General features: G+C 41.1%; 1 protein-coding gene across 3 annotated transcripts in view; it reads right to left on the bottom strand.

The window, feature by feature from the left end:
* The window catches only part of MPPED2 (metallophosphoesterase domain containing 2), a 172,323-nt gene that overhangs the window by 76,537 nt on the left and 77,754 nt on the right, over window positions 1–18,032 (bottom strand). For all 3 annotated transcript variants that reach the window (XM_030864819.3, XM_060303392.2, XM_060303391.2), the window contains one exon: window positions 7,958–8,183. In XM_030864819.3, coding sequence (XP_030720679.1) covers window positions 7,958–8,183 — 226 coding nt within the window. The remainder of the gene's footprint in view (window positions 1–7,957; window positions 8,184–18,032) is intronic.

The following is an 18,032-nucleotide window of genomic DNA, read 5'->3' as shown; positions in this document are numbered from 1 at the left end:
TTCACATTACACTTACAATTCAAAGGATTAAATAAGAAATACATGTTTGCCAAATAGCTTGAAAATAAATGGTACAGAATCTGTATGGCTTTAATTCAACTCAGAGAATTCAACCATTGAGAACTCAACCATTGAGAAAAGAGAATACTACATGTTTAATAACTGGTTTCTAACGTCCAAAGGACATTCTGAGGGCCCACTCGGTTTAGCTTCCAACCAAACTCACACTTTACACTGGCTACTTTTACTGTAGCTTGAAGACGTAGTCTCCAAATCTAATAGAAATGTCTGTATCTACTCAGAGCATGGGGATGAGGCAAATGAAGTACAGAAATGACAATTAAGAGTCTAAAAATACTGTTTGAGCCTTTCTTTGAAAATTCTCGCTGCCTTCTAGGTAGGTCTGTCCCGCTGCTCCCTGACCATGCTCACCTGGAGAGATGCCGTGCACTCTATCTTTCCGAATGTTCGGGAAGGATCTAGACATGTTCATGAAGAGCTCAGGGACGTAGGTTAGTGCTTTGTTTGGTTCCACTTTGCTCTACCATCTCTAGCTGTCCTTGCAGATTCATGGCTATGCTCGATCTTGTCTTGGAAATGTTTTTTCTTTTGCAACTGGGTGTCTCATAGGTGTGGGCCTTCAGTCAGGCAGCCACAGACACATCTTTACCACTACCACCCTCATTCATTCATTCATTCATTCAGCAGAAACAGACTGAGCACCCACTGTGTGCCAGGCCCTGGGCTGGCCTAGGGTATGCATGGAGAACAACGCTGACAGGGTCCCCACCCTTGTAGAGCTTAGAGCCACTGTATCCTCTCCTTCCCTCCCCCAGCAGCAACTCTGGGTTAAAAAGGAACCTGTCAGTGTAACATGAGAAAATGAAAGAACACCCAGCAGCGAGCCGGCAGGGTCTCATCGTGGAAGTCCAGGTCTGCCTGGAGCATGGTGTGTGGGTCCACACCAGCCCGACTTCCGTGGGGAAGCACGGTCAGCACTTCCTTCTCGGTGCACGTGCCCGGGGCTGCCGTGTCTCTCAACTGCTCCGTGGTGCTTCAGAGGGAAATAGCCATGTACACCCGATACTTGCCCCTCTAACGTGTGTGCAGAGGAAACGGAAGTTGTCGCCATGGAACAGAAACACCAGAGGAGCTGATCCATGTCTTATGACGCACAGGTATAGATCCTCATTTTTTAAACCCAAGGCTCTGGAGCACACCGTGCAGAAGATCATTCTTTTGTTCTGTCCCCCCAACATCCCATTGTCCCCCCGCTTCAAGCACCCCATCACTGAAGCCTGAGAGCTCCTGAGAGGACTGGCCTGGATTTCTGTGTGTCCTTTTTGCAACTAGATGGGAACAGCCAAGGCTTCTAAGTGGCCACTTCCTGAGTTGCCTCAGGTCAAGGAGTAGAGTGACATGTGCGGTTACTAGGATATCCCAGCTCAGCCTCAAGAGCTCAGCAAAGGAAGGCGGGATTCTAGTCCTATTTCTCCCCAAACTAACTTTGGGCAAGTCGCCTTTTCTGCCAAAACTCGACCTTGGTTTCTTCTGTCAATAGGAGGCAACACCAGGCAGCACTGTCACGACGTACAAGCACTTGTAAATGCTGGCTAGTATTAATAATTATTATGAATATATGCCCTTTGCCTTTGAATTGTTTAGAATTGGTTTTAAGTTTTAATTATTTAGAATTGTTGTGAAGCCCAAAGGAGATAACACATGTACAAGCTCTCTAAGTGAAATTATCATCCAAATAGAAGTTTACTATCGTCGTTTGCTAATTGAGTTGGTCTCTCAGAATGTGCAGGCAAAAATTTAAATTATGCCAATGGCTGATATTAAGCATAACTGAATGCCCAGGAACACTTCTATACCCCCCTCCACATTCGTCTATACGACCACCACCAACACATCAGCTAAAGGCACACGACAAGCAGGCGGAAAGGTATGAGTTGCCTCCAACGTCCTAAACTCCACATAAACCAGCTTTTGCCAAGGTATGTACTGATATGGCTAGCAATGGGAGGTAGGAAGCAGGCGGACAGGGTTTGCTTTCTCCTTTTCCAAATAAACAGCGCGGTTGTTAAACCAGAAATGAAGCTGATCCCGTGCAGCTTTCAGAGCAGTCAGCTGCATTCTGAGGCAGGCGAAAATGTAAACAGAGCCTGTAATTCTAGAGCAGGACAGACCCGCCACAGGTTTCAGAATGGGAGAGTCCGTGGGCCTCACGCCAAGAAAAATGAAACGTTAGCCTGGGCCCTGGAACAGAATCATGTAGAAGGAGAGTGCGTATTTGTTTAACACACACACACACAGACCTGTTTCTGCGCCAATACCTTCCTGAGCCCTCCTGAATAAAAGCTGGAATCCCTGAAATCGTGGCACAGAATCAGTCTTGTTCGTACAGTCCTGTTCTTTAGTGTGAAAGGACTTTCCTGCTGAACGTGGAGATGTTTCTTTCCTTTCTTCTTCTTCTTCCCTTTTTTTCTTTTTGGCCCAAGTTAATTACTAAGTATGACTTGAAAATAAAATAAATGAGCCCATTCCACCCATCCCCAGATCTGAATTCTATCATGAGTTGCCAATTGGTTTTCTCATCCTCTCACTCAGTATCTGCTGTTAATTTTTTCGCTATTGCAAGAACTTGAAGACTGTCAGCGAAATACATGATGCATTACAAACCTTATAGTTGGAAATAAAAATATCTGACGCTTTCTGACAGGGTAAGCTTACAGTACCATTGTGCTGATCAGAACAAGGAAACGTGAGCAACCTTGTAGCTGTTTGGATGCAAACACAATTATAAAGGCTGCAGAGAGTGGAATCAATGCTTAACTCCCACTTTGAAAAACGCTGAGAAAATTACATCTGAAGGAATGGACAAAGTCAACACGTTGATGATCCAAAATGAGGGGGAGAGAGGAAGGAAAAAAAAAATACCCTGCACACACTTCCTTTGAAAATGCAGCTCAATGGACTTTCTCTTGCTATTTCAGCCATTTTAGAATTACGCTGCCTAGGCTCGATCTAATTTTCCTGCTGCAGAAGTTGAGGCACTTCCTCTACAATTACTAAATCTGACAAATTACACCTGGGTCTACTCTAACATGAGAAAGTGTGCTCTTTGTTCCTGACCCCTTGGTCAGCGTAGAGATCAAATTCCTGGACATTGGAAAGCCCTGCTCATATTCATTAAAAGTCACAGGAGACTAGCTCTGCGTTTCTGTTCAGGAGGGGAACAAGGTGCACTGCTGAACAATACAACTGCCACACTCAGGTCGGAGCAAGACAGACTTTTTTTTTTACTTTTTGTGGCTTGGCTGCCGATCCGTTTGCACCTGGATTTTTTTTTCTACGTAAGCATCTTAGTAGCCAAAGAGCAACTGAAATCAGAAAAAAGAAGGGGCTAGTCGATTTTTAAATGCCCAGTCCCACGAGTGAGTTTATGGAAATCTACTTGCACTAAAATGCTGGCTACAGATCCAGTAACCAAAAATACAGAGATGATTTCAAAACGCCACCTCCCCTCCACCCTGACCAGACAAGCAGTGAATTAGCACAAATATCAGTGGTTGATATTTGACAGATTAGAATGTTGTCTCCTTTTTCTGACCACAGTCAGCCTTTGGAAAAGACATTTTTGGGATCGAAAGCTGAAAGTGATCACGAAAGGAGATCAGGAAGCACCTCGGTGGCAAAAAATCAACACAAGGGATACAAGAAATCCACAAGCTGTGCTGCTATGAGAGCGAAGTCCTGGGCAGATCTAACTGCTAGGCCACACAAGACCCTCTTCTGTCCCCCAGAGAGGGAGGGAAAAGTGTAACAGGAGAAGTTAAGAAAAACTGTGACTGAACTGTTAGTCCCATGACAATACATCACGCCTGACTCCTTTCTTCACGATTCTTGGAAGAATGAGGTGCCGAAGGAATACATACAGAAGCCACAGAACCGGCTGGAAGGCCTCCTGAGGCCGGGCTGCCCCTTGAGAACGGGTCAACTCTTGCCTTCCTTCCAAGGGAGCACCTTTCTTCCAGGATAAGGCACCCCATTTACAACTTCTTCAGTGTAGACCGTTGGATTTTCCCAGACCCATCAAACCACATCCAAACCCTCTTCTTTGCCGATCTAATTGGCACGACAGTGTGCTCCAATTGCAAACACACATGACTGCTCAGGATTGTTGTAAGTTATTTTCCACATACAAATTCCTCCTAAATTGTAAGTTAGGAGACGCTGCGTTAATTCTCTCTGGTCTTTAGGAAGCTTTCAGCGGTGCTACAAGTTATAAACATGTAATGAATATGAGCTAATACACCTTGTTTAGAGTGAAACTGAGTCACAATCCACATTTTGTAAATACAGGAGTTAATAAGCTCTCTCCCTGGTCAGACAGCAATTACTTAAAAAAAAAATTTTTTTTTTGATTGAAGTCTAGCTGATTTACAAAGTTGTGGCAATCTCTGCTGTACAGCAAGGTGACTCAGTGATACACATATAGACGTTCTTCTTTTATATTCTTTTCCATTATGGTTTATCACAGAGATGGTAATTACTTTTGAGAAACCTGTGACAGCATGGAAATCCTTAGTATCAAGGTTCTTATTTTGATTTCTGTTTTTAAATGAAAACCACTAGCAATATCAGTAAATCAGAACTTAATATTCCCTCCAGAAAAGTTACAGGAAAAGCATGGAAATCAAAGTTAAAACCATTCACATTATTTTGGAGTTGGAGTATCTAATGGGTTACTAAGCAGATGTCCACCTATGTGTGAATCTTAGGATGGAAAATCCTTATGTCTCATAGGAGACGAGTAGCAGCTCTAGTATAAATTCCACCCCCCCCAGATTTGCTTCCAGTCAAATTCTTAATAGTGAAAGAAGCTAAAAATTGTACAAGATATTAAAATAATCAAGCATGCCCGCAAATATGTACGCTCTTTAAAGATTCTAATTTTGGTGACTATTGAAGTGAGTGGCATCAGAGAGAAAGTGGGGCAGACCTCTCTACCCCTGTGTTTTACAAAATAGAGAAGGGATTTGTTGTGCAATCAGCAGAGACTGAACTAAGGCTAGAAGCCAGCCCATCTGACTCCTAGTGCAATCATGTGAAGGTGGACAAAGGTACAAAGTACATTGGAAACACCAACCCTGCTACATCAGTAATAGCTAACACTTATCCAGTACTTACTCTATGCCAGAAGTCTTCTGCATGCATTAACTCACTTATAACAACCATGAGAGAGAAGTAATATTGCTATTTCTCACTTTAGAGATGAGAAAACGGAGGCATGGAGACATTCAGAAAAATGCCCAAGGTCCCAAGGCTGAATAAATAAGTAGTAGAAATGGAAAAATCTGTTCTCCTTGCATAGAAATGCTAACATAGGCATTCCTAAATCAATGTTCAGATTACAGCAGTTCTGAGAATATTATTTTTTAACTATTTTAATTATTATTTTTAAATATTAATACTAATTTTCATCATAAAAATATGACAAAATTGCAATTTCCTTTTCATCAACCCCTGTATTCTTGGTAAAAAGACAAAGTATCAACAATTCCTATGGGTAAGATAAATTCCATTTAAAGATCTCCCTCATTGTAAAAAGAAAGGAAATAGTTCAAACTTTCTAGAAATCCCAATAAACTGTGTGTAAAAAACAACTTCAGGGTAACATTTTAGAAGACTAATGCTGAGTGTTTTCTTGACTTTACCAGTTTCTCCAATATTAAAATAAAACATTTTGAATGAGATCAATCCAGTTCAGACATAAACTTTGTCCGAAGTTTGTACCACCACCAAAACCAAATTACGCCCCGTTACTTCCCATGTTGGAACTATTATGTTTTGTTATTTCTTGAGATGCTACACGATCTGCCTCGGAATTCAAAATCACTCCCTCATGCATCACAGCCATAATCTGGTTGAGCTAAACCCTATCCTAAACAGATCTGGACCTGTTCAGATAATGGAGGAAGCTTGCTGTCATCACACCAACAACCTTCAATCCAGGGAACCTCTGAAAGTCCTGTCTGTTCAGGAATGGGCTTAAATGTTCTGGGCTCTGCAGATTTTTCAAAAATCATCTTAAATCATTGAAACAATCATCTCAACTCCAAGTAGAGCTTCTCTACCAATTAGAGGTCATTTCTCAACTACTGCATAGTCATTAAGAAGTGAGCTGTGAAGCTGAAAAAGTGCTCTCTCTCCTGCCCTTTACCCAGAAATGCTGATATCGACATCCTACATTACCCCAAGATCAGCTTTCAGATTATTGTTTGAGAGGGCTAACTTCTGCTGTTCGTTCTCTTGCCCTTTACCACCTTGTCACATATAAAAAGAACTAATTGACGTGCATTCATAAAGCTGGATATAAACACTGCAGATTATAACCACCAATTACCGCAGCACTACCACCACCACCTCAGGCATACCATGTACCCTGCAGCCAGACTGAAATTAGGATGCTACCACTTAGAATCGTGTGATTCTTGAGCAGTTACTTAACCTTTCTGTGCCCGAGTTTTCCCATCTGCCAGATGAGGATCACAATAGTGGCTGTCTCTTAAAGGTAGCTTGAAGAAAATGAGATAATAGGTATAAAGGACCTAGTGCCTGACATTTGGTTAAGTACTCAATTAAGAGTTCAGAATCACGGTCAGGTTGATTTTAAACGGAAATATACTTCCTGTATCCACTCATCAGTCCTTCTGGACTGATGAAAACCAAATTTGGCTAGAAAACCAAATGACAGGAAATATCTCAACTTTCTCTTTTACAGAAGACAATCCAAACTGTTGAGTGGGGTGGCCAATCTGAATTCACTCTGTCCTTTTCCAGCCTTATCCGCAACTCCTAAGGCAGGACTGGGATACTTTTCCAGGTTAAGTGAGTAAAGATTAGTTTTTCTGCTCTCTATACACACAGGGCTCTCAAAAAGTAAGAAAGCAAATAAAGAAAAATCCAAGACTCCTCTGCTACTGATCTTCTGATCTAACACTCCCATTTTAGAGATGAAAAAACTGGCTCTAGAGGCTAAGTGACTTGCTCAAGTTCCCATAAATATCTCGTGGCAGAGCTAAGGCCTCAAAAATGGTAATTGTTATTCTAAGCAAATCACCAGGCGCTCTTCTCAATCCATTGCAAACATCACCTAATTTAATCCGCATAATAACCCTCTAAAAGTAGGTATTATTTTCACTGAGGTTCCTTCTCTATGAATTAACTTCTTCAAATCCAGACAACTGACAACTGACAGAGCCAAGGTCAGAATGTTTCCTTGTCTGGTCCCAAGGAATACACGCCTGCTTCGAGTTTTCTAGAGCTGAGAATTTCAGTACTGAGAATTCTAGGACTGAGCTCTCAACCGGTAACTTCCAAACTGTCTGTGCTTCAGTCTTGCCTGGGGAGCTTTAAAAATACAGGTCACTGGGCTCCACCTCAGGAAGGAGAATCAGAGCCTCAGGGGGATATGGCTTCAAAATCTGTATTTCTTCAGAGTTGGTCAGGTGATTCTGATGTGTAGCAAGATTTGAGCAACTCTAATGTAAGCAAGATATTTTATGAGTGCTTCCAATGTAAAACGAGAAGGGAACAAGTCATGTAGGCTGATGGAATGTTCAGAGTGGCTGAATCTGCATGAAGGGTAACACAGTGACCTTCCACCAAATCCTTCTGGGTCCCACAGACACACATGCAGCCCCGGTCGCACAAACAGACACGTATCTACCAAAGCCATGCTCCCGTTGATCTTGCCTAAAGAAATCTGCATCACAATGAAAACAACAAGCATCGTGTTTTGCAGCAGTGCCAAAATATGTGTTATGTTCTAAATACAGCCAAAAGGTTTCTCTTCATCTTTATCCTTTTGGTTTAAGGCACCAGAACCATGCTTTCTGAGTGCTGAGCTAAAAAAACAGAGGGGAAGACTGCTGGAATGAACACTTACCAAGGTGCACCGTATATCCTGAATCCCTTCACTGTTACCTCCGAGTCTTGTAAGTAAATACTGTTTGTCAGGAGGGACTGAACGTTGTCAAAGTCCTCTGGTTTCAATTTGGACACAGAGGGGAAACGGTAGTAGTCCTGTTTAACAAGGTCTGCCATGAATTCCTTATCAAATGTCAGTTCATGATTCCCAGCAATCACTATTTTATATTCATAGGGCAGGTTTCCTGAAATAAGAAAAAAAAAGCACCAATTAGCATGTACATTTCCCATCACGAAGTACAACTGCAGAGACTGCGTGGTTAGCAGACAGTATTCCCAAATGCAATAGCTCACGCATTCCTTTCTATTTCCATGGGAACCGAAATTTATGACGACTTTTTTATGCTAACAAAAATGACAATAAACGGGAGATAGGAAGCTGCTCAGAAGCTAAAAAGCTACTGAGGAGACATTAAGTTTGCTACTTTCATTTCCCTTTTCTGTCTGCTACAGAGTCACTGTGATGAATCCACACTGTGACGAATCCATACTTTATAATTATCCAGCAAAAAGTACTTTAATCACGAGCCTTAAAAAGGTCTGGACTTGGATTTGACCCTTAAAAAATAAGCCGGCCAACTATTCTTAACAACTCAGATAACTGCTAAGATTTTTTAGTAGAAGCTTCATACAAAAGACATGGCACAGCCAAGCACTTCACAATTTACATAAATGAAAGGAACTACACGGTACAATTTCATACGGCAAGTTAAAGTTTACCTTTTGGCTTGCGAATAAAAAGAACATTAAGAATGGCCCCCTGATTAGAAGGCTAAATTTCCTCCCGTTGGGGTGGGAGAAGAAACTGTAAAGCTTAACCCCCTTTTAATATTTATGGTATGGAAATGTGAGTTCTCCATGTGTGTTTTTTATGCAGAAGTTTCCCGATCAAAATGAGATAATTCTGGGAAGAAGAATGAAAGCTATAAAGGAAAACCCAAACACCAGACTTCTGCATAGATTTATAATGTTTGAATAAAGTACGGACCATACATATTAATAACTCACCGTGATGCTATAAGAACCAAAATCCAAAGGGAGATAGTGCCGGGCGGCTGCCCCCATCCTGAAATTAATGCCCTTTTCTCTTCTTTGTCATTATCCATCCCTCAAGCCTCACCACTGGGCAGCTGCTCGTTTTATTTTATTTCATTTTATTTTGAGGAGGAAAAGGGCGGGACGATGGTGCCTATAATTCCAGCTTCCTGAGACTCCTAGGTCCGATGCAAAATTAATGTTGCCTGCTATTCCAGGAAGAATGAAAGTTACCACTAGCAGGAAATGGGATACATTTGTTGTAAGAATTGGTCCTTACCAGCAAGCCAGAATCAATGATTCAATTAATGGAGCTTATAGTGGGGGAGAGAATTATACTGTTTGGAAGGGAAGGCAAGTTTTGTCATAGGCCCACTTGGATTTCAGCAATGCAAATTGCTGAAAAATTGTATAAAAATTATTAAATTTTTAAAATTTAATAAAAGTATTAAAATTGTATATATAGCATGTGGGTTAAGGGGGAGACTTAGGAGAGAGGTGAAAGCAGTCAGAAAACAACACTGCAGAAAGACGAAACCGAAAACATTGTGGCCAAGCATCAATAGACATCCTTGATTATTAGCCCACAATGCTCTGTGAAATGCCTTTGGCCTCAGTTATTTGCAAGGCTACAGTGAAGAGCTCATAGAAAATAGGAAGCCTCTCTTAAATGCATGCAGAGCTTATAATCTGCACTAGCATAAGGCAATAAGACTGTGATGTATGTTGCAAGCTACTTGGATAGAATGATATTTTGCACAACTCCCTGCACTTAAAATACAGATGAAAGATGTATTAAGAAGGCTGCAAATTCCCAGTACTGCACATGCTGGAAGTTTTTGAGATGCCCCACAGTTTCAACATCATGGCTCTGTGAACACACTGGCCTGATACTGCATCCCCAGACTCACCTGTGCTCCCAAGGCCGGAACGGGCTGAAATGTTTTCCTGGACAGTAATCTGCTCCAAGGCAGGTCCTACCTGCGTGAACCTTTGAGCAACTCTATTTGTACAAGTCATGCTTTAGCTGCTGGTCCTCCTTTAATCATTCATGATGATGGACTCGCTGTAAACCCTGTCTTTATGTACCACTGCTCTTGCAAGAGGCCTTGGCTTCTTGTTTTTTTCCATTTCAGAGATTTGGTTCAGGGATGGAATGGGTGAGACGGGGAAACAAGGTGAAGGAAGTACATTTCTCCCCTTCAGATCAGTTAAGAAGAAAAAAAAAAAAGTAAAACTGCTGCAAAGTAAATCTTTCTCAGGAAGACAGCCTCTTCAGTGTCTTTTAAATCAAATTTTGGAGACTCAGCATAAAGAAGTAGCCACCAAAATGAACAGCCACAGAAAATCGTGATGATATTTACGCATTGCCAACAAACTCATCTCTTTCTGAGAATCCAATAGTAGTTTCCAAGTTCCGTCCTCTGTTACCTATGTTATGAGATTGTCTGACATATTTTTTTTGCTGAACTGACCTTTCATCTAATCTGCCAACCTTTGTGTTTTATATGCAAACTGTCCTGTTACTTGATGGCATTTTTGGTTTTTTCCAGACTAGATTAATTTGGAAGGCTCTCTAACTTCTCGTTATTCAAATAGCATTATTTTAAAATTGTCAGACAAAGAGGTGCCTGCCTTTATCCATTTTATTCAGATCAGGCCATCGAAGCTGACCTGCCTGAATAAAAAACCAAGGCCGTAGTGCAGTTATTCTAATGTGGAAAAATTCTTGCTTTGAATGACCTAAAGAATTCTACCAACTAACCAGTTCTATCTTTCCTAAGACACGGTATATGTTCTATTGGTAAGATACAAGATTATTTTAGGTGGAATAGAGATGAACTTCTGACAAAATGTCAAGTAGTTTTGTATGTTCTAAAAATGCATATTTGGAAAAATACAACAATGCAAGTAATGATATATGGCTTCATTTTTCACTTCTATTTTCATTTTTCTATTTTCGTATATAAATTAAGAGATGATTCAAAGAAAACTATTGAGCAAATAATAACACAGATAATTCACAGATATGGCAAAGTGATGACTAGCAAGTGAATGAATGTAATTTGGGAAACTAGCCCATCAATCAGTTCAGTTTAGAGCTACTGATCATAAGTAAGACGATAAGCTCTTGGAGGCATCAATTAAGTCTTATTCAAATCTGTATCTCCTACTGTATCTATATCACATAAATAGATGCTCACTTAAAACTAATGGATAATGGAAGTCAGCTGGGTCCTCCCTGCTATTCTACAATTCTAATCACCCTATACTCTTGCCACTGCCTATTCCCTAAGCCGCTATCACAAAACTTTTCCAGGTTCCTCTCTAGGTTCCAGGCTCCTTTTGACTCTGCACTTAGCATACAATACGTCCTCACCTCAAGAGAGACTCTCTTCATTTCCTTCTCTTCACTTTCCGATCACTGTTTACATCTTCTCATCTTTCTAATAATTGGCCTCTTAATCCATTTCCTGCCACTGGCACTTTAATTTTTCAGACAACTCTCTACGATATTTTGGGTGTCTTTATTTCTCCTCCTTAGTGAGTTTATGTTTACCCACCCCAAGAAAATAAAAACAAGCAGCTCTTCACTCACACACACACACACACACACACTCCTCAAATGCAATCCTAAACCATCCCTAACCTTACTTCTTCTTTGAGATGTTTCCTCATTTTATTTCTAAACTTCTGGAAGGAGGATTCTAGAAGCTTGCAGCTGGTATGCCAAATTCAGCCCACAGATGTATTGTGGGCCCTCAACTGTGTTTTATTTTATTTTCTTAGTTGAACTAACATTTAGAAATCAGGAAATATCACACCAAAAATTCAGGGTTTCTGGCTTCTTTTGGAAGATAAAAAAATCAGGCGATACTGACCTCAGTCTGCTGCAGACCTCCTCATTCCCTGTTACTTCTCACACCTTGGCCCACTGATCACGACTGTGTTGCCTGATGGGCTACCCTACTATTAGAATCGGCAACTTAGACATAAATGGCTACTCAGAATGTACCCAATGCAATCTGCCTTTGTTTCTGTACTCTTCCAAAAGCTTCCCTGAATGTCAATAAAAACCTCCTAAAAACCAAAGCCAAGCCTTTTTCTCCATCCTCATCTCCATGGATGTCTCCGCAGTGACATCCCTGTCTGACAAAGCATCTCTTCCTGGATTAGTGATGCTGGACTCTGCCTTCTCCTCCTCCCTCTCTGGTATTTCCTTTCCTCTCTTCTTCCTCAACTCCCTTTGCGTCCCACTTCATTCTCAGCTGACCCATTACACTTTCCCTCTTCATCTTTAATTCTATGAATATTATTTAATATTTTCTTACTGCATGTGTCACACTTCTATTGTCTGCAATTTAATTTTCAAATTTTTAAATTTTATTACAACTTAAACCGTGGAGGCAGCAAGAGGGTAAGAGTGGGGCCTCTGCAGGCTTCATGACATGTTAGCTGTATGACCTTGGACAGAGCCCTTATGTTCTCTATGGTGCGTTAGCAACACGGGGATAATAACTGCATCCACCTCATAGGTTGTGTTCAAGATAAAATGACATAAAGCTTCCAAAGCACATGTGTGGTATGGAGTAAATAATCAGCGCACTTTATTATTTTACTCCATTTTTTTAGTTTTACCCTTTGCATGTGACTTGTCTCCTCCTAGACTGTAAGGTCCTTGTAGGCATGGATTGTGGCTTGTGGTTCCTTGTTTGGCCCAAAGTTCCCAGTTCAATACCTTCCCATATGGCAGGCACACAATAAGTATCTGTTGAAGGAATGAATGAACCTCTGCAAGACTTACCAGGAACTTCCTAAAAAGAATTCCAGGAATGGGCTTGTCATCTTGAGCTATATGACAAGGCTTAAACCAGTACTGGGTTGTCCTCCAAGTTTAAGCCCTCCTGAATCGCTAGTTCAATTAAAAACAAACAAACACAGTTGGGGGCCAATTCTAATACATCTAATTTGGCCTACCAGCTGCAAGCTTCTGGAATTCTCTTTCCAGAACTTTAGCAGTGATATGAGGAAGCATCTCCAATCCAGTCTAGCCAAATCCTCTCCAATACACTGTTTTTAAACTGCAGTTTCTTCAAATACAAATGGGACGAAAATAAAAATACTACCCCTAGGGTTTGATGCACATTAAACAATATACTGCATGTAAAGGTTTGCACAGTTTCTCACACTTTATCATCATTCAATAGATATTAGCTGTGTTGTAATAATTATTATAATGATTACCCTTCCCAGTTGCCAACCAAGAAAATATTAGTTTATCCACAAATTGGATCACACCTTGGTCACATTGCACAATGTCATTGCCTTCAAAGAAAAGCATGTGGGGATGAAAAAGAAAACTTTGATTTTCCAAAGGCAGAAACTGGCATGGTTCAATGTATCCTTCAAATTAACAAAAACATTACCAGGGTCATTAAGATATCTGGATCTGAGGTGATGGTGGGTGGACCTACGAGGCCTTCAACCTATACACAGTGCAAACCTAGCTGCCTCTGTCGAGATGCTTCTAACCTTGAAAATGTGTGCCCTCAACACATCACTGCTTTCCTCCTTCTAACATCCAGTTACCCATCTCTTCTAACATTTACTGATTGCCAAAAAATGGGCCAGGATCGGCCCCTCATTCACAAATGAAGAGTGTAACCTGTGGTAAGTAACGCCCAGATTCTACTTCTCTCAAGAGTGACTACTCATTTGGAATATCCCTAATATCTTCATAGAATCAGATGAAGGTACTCTTCGATGAGTATACAGAGAGGAACAGAAAAAGAAAAACTAAGATCTTTGGCTATGCACATGTCTGATAAAGCTGTGACAACTTTAAAGCAGACACACAGCGGATTGTGTCAAGGTCAGCCTCCCTTCCTTCCCAAACTCTGGACATTTAATGTGTCACTTAAAGAGGCTCCCATGTTTCACACCCTGAGTGATTTGAAAGCTGTGCTCTGTAACCCTCCCCGGGGCTGGAGCAGGGCGATGTGAGGAAAGAGACAGGGGGGAGGGGAGGGGCCTGCTCCCATGTTCACCATAGCAGCACTGCTTTCCTTTATTTTACGATTTGGGGAAAGATTTGATTCGAAGAAAGTTAGCCCTGGCTTAAAAATATTAAAAAGAAAAATCACTGATGTATCCAATTCAATTTTACTAATGAAGAGAGTGAGTGCCAGAGAGGTGCTCTCACTTGCTAAGAAAAGTCACAAGTCAAGCTGGTGGCAAAAGTGGGACAAGAAAAGCTCTTTGCCTCCCCTGCTAGTATTCTGTCAGGTGAGCCCAAATCTTTTTTTTTTTTGGACACATGATTTATTTATTTATTTATTTTTAACATCAGTATTGGAGTATAACTGCTTTACAATGGCATGTTAATTTCTGCTGTATAACCAAGTGAATCAGCTATACATATACATATATCCCCAGATCTCCTCCCTCTTACGTCTCCCTCCCACCCTCCCTATCCCACCCCTCTAAGTGGAGGTGAGCCCAAATTTTTAACAGCCTCATGGACTTTGGCTTAAGACCTGTCTCTTACATGAGTCCTCCTCATACAACACATACTGGCTCAAGTTAGGCATTCCCCAAATGTTACTGCAGCTGTGGGTGCAGAAGCTGCACTATAGCTCCCAGAAGAATCTGCGAGCCTACCCAAGGAAGGGAAGGTCACAGACTTGAGAAGAAGGGAAAAAAGCTCCTTTGTCCATTGTCATGCAGAGTCCCAGAATTTAAAAACTTGTTGACTGTATTATGAGAAATAAGATGAGGCTTTGACAGTAGAATAGAAGTCCAAGGTAATAAACTAAAATGTCTACAGGGACCAGAGAAATAAGACAAAAATGTGAACTGAACTAGGTAGAAGTAAGAGAGAGTGGTGAGGACTAGGGCATGTCTGCATCAGCATTTTACAATAAACATATATAAGCGCTCCTCTGGCCAAACACGATTCCTTGCTACCTTGCCCCGCACCCACCAATAAAAGTAATGTTCATCAAAATTATCACACAACTGCAACCTATTTTTAAAAATCATTATAGAATGTATTCCTCTCGAAAACTCAAGTTCATGTCAGATCAGAATCCAAGGTCATTCCAGAATACTTTCTTTTCCTGGGAATCTCCCTGCCACCTACTAGGAGTTGGCTCCTGCCCCACACTCTTCATTCGTCATGAATGGGGAGTATGGGAAATAGGGGCAACCAAAATGGCCATCAGGTTGTGACTTACGACAAATACCACCTTCACCATGCCCAATTTTTATCAGGGATCTGACAGGCAAGGTTAACTGACTGCTATCTCCTATTTATTTCTGCTAAAAACCCAGGGGGAAAAAACCCAGAGTACAATAGTAGTTCTTTGTGAAGGAGATCATCCCAAAGCAAACATGGCTTGCTGGCTTTCCTGGGTAAAGGAAAACCTACTTATACGAAGGTGACAAATTAATTTAAATATCTCCAATCTCTATGCACACTCCCCTCCATACTCGTAAATTCCAGACTTTGAAAATATATGAGGAAACCAAAAATATTTCTAGCACATCACTCACATAAAATAAAGCTCACTATGTAGCAAGAAGAAAACAACACAGAGATAACAAGTCAGAAGAACCTGCAATGGCTCCCAGGTGCCCAGGAAAATACAACTCACAGGGCACAAGCTTCAGGCTCCCCTTCCCTTGCCAATGTGCTAGAAAAAATGAACTTCCTGAGATTCAAAAGAATAAAACAGATATATACTCAGACCTATTATCATGGGACTGTTATACACAAAAGAGATATATTGCAATTCAATCACATTTCTGAAACCTTTGGTCTGTGCGGGGCACTGTAGATGTTCCCTAATGCCAACGTTATAAAGGGACCTTGTTATAGCCCCAAGGTGGATAATAGAAGGCATTTTTTTCTGTTTAAGATTATTATTGTATTTTAATATCATGACTCCAGCAGAGAGGGAAATGTTTAAACTCTTGAAGGTTCTCTATTCCACTCAGGACTAAATAAGAATAACTTGGGCTTGAAAATTGGCCGAGCAGAAAATTTTGCAGGAGGATGGAAGGAAAAAAAATAATACCAATGGCTATGAGGATGGAAGAATTATGAGGCTCTGGGATGGACTAAGGAGATGTGTCAGTTAAATTCCTTCCTGGATTGGGATTTGGGATTAGCAGATACAAACTAGTATATATAGGATGGATAAAACAATAAGGTTGTCCTACTCTATAGCACAGGGAATTACATTCAATATCCTGTGATAAACCATAATGGAAAAGAATATGAAAAGGAATATATATATATGTATAACTGAATCACTTTGCTGTACAGCAGAAATTCACACAACACTGAAAATCAACTATACTTCAATAAAAATTAAAATAAATTAATAAATTCCTTCCTTGATGACTGCTGGGGGCCAACAGCAGAGAAAGGCTGAGTCCAGCCTAGAGGTAGGGAGAGGGCTCTGAAGCTAGAAGCAGGTACAGCCCACCTTTTCCTGCTTTGCTCCCAGCACCTAGAAAAGTGCTTGACACATATTTGGTGCCCACTGCCTACATGTTAAATAAATGAATGGACCTCCAGCACTCCCTCTCGGCTCCACGGTTTTGCACTCACTTGCCTCGGCTGCAAAGCCACCAGAAACATTCAATCAGGGCAAGCTCCGTCTCTGACCTCAGTCTGTCCCCCGTCAGGCTCCATTAATTTTCACAAGTCCTGACAGCTCTAACGTTAATACTCACACTTGCTGATGGAGCCACACAGCAGGTTCAGACTGCTACCTTCTCCTCTGAAACTCATGCATTAGGGTTTCTTCCATGCTTGCAATGGGAAACCAAGTCTAAGAAATATTAAACACAGAAAACTATATTACAATAATGTCAAGGCTGAGCCGGAAACCCAGGAGAAAGTAAGGAATGCTGAGTGAACGCCCAGTGGTCTGCTGCAGGAATTAGGGCTAGTGTTAAGAAGCCACAGCTGAAATGCTCCCTCCTCCTCTTCAGCCTCCTCCATAAAAAGAATCACAAGGCATCAGGAGATGTTATAAGCCTAAATCCACAAAGTCCATCCCTCACCCGGGAAAGCAGACCCCCCTCTGGACTCGAGTAGTCACCAGTATACGGCACTGATGACAGGTAACGTGACTAAGAAGTGTAAACCACAAGGCCATTAGTACCCATAATTATTATGGACCTGGAAACATCTCAGAGATTTGAGTGCCACTCAGCAGCAGCTTGTTTGCATGCATTCTCGTCTCAACCATAACCTTATTCCAGCACAGCTTTCTGTGACTTAACACACACAACACACACAAACACACACACATATTCATACACTTTACTACCACAAGGTATTAAAAATGAATGACAATCTCCTCCTTGTTTCCCAACTGAGTACCTCTAAGTTGCTTCCCAGACCAACATGGCGTGTTCTATATGTAAAGCTGTGATGGTAACTGTCCAAGGAAGCATGGCTCCAATTATACTTGAGTAGTACCATCTGACTATTACTATGAACCATGGGTAGTCTCTTCATTGTTTATTTTGTCCAAACTCTTCCTCACAAATGAGAGCCTTGGCTTGTTGAAAAAGACTGATACAACAAATACAACAAATCTGATCTGAAACAATCAGACTATCTCCTCAAGACCCTTCAGTTGACTTCCTCAAGTTTCAGAAAACTGGATCCAAATCAGGATTTCACTGGATAGTCACAGGAAGAATTGGTAACAACATTGTCAAGTCTCATCTCAACCAGCCGTGTACATGTTTATATCACTGGAGCATAATAGAATGTAGAAATAATGGCATGATGGAGAGATCATGGGCTTTGGAGTCAGACAGATTCAGGACCAAGTTTCTGATTCTGTCACTTACTACCTGAGAAACTGAAACTCAAAACATGCTATTTAACCTTCATATTACTCATCAGAAAAAATAAGTATAATTGCACAACCTATATTACAGAGTGGACATGCAGACTGAGTGAGATTGATAAA

The sequence above is a fragment of the Globicephala melas genome, chromosome 8 (genome assembly GCF_963455315.2).
Source record: "Globicephala melas chromosome 8, mGloMel1.2, whole genome shotgun sequence".
NCBI lineage: Eukaryota > Metazoa > Chordata > Mammalia > Artiodactyla > Delphinidae > Globicephala > Globicephala melas.
Note: the sequence above shows the minus strand (reverse complement) of the source record. Positions and strands in the feature narration are given on the sequence as shown.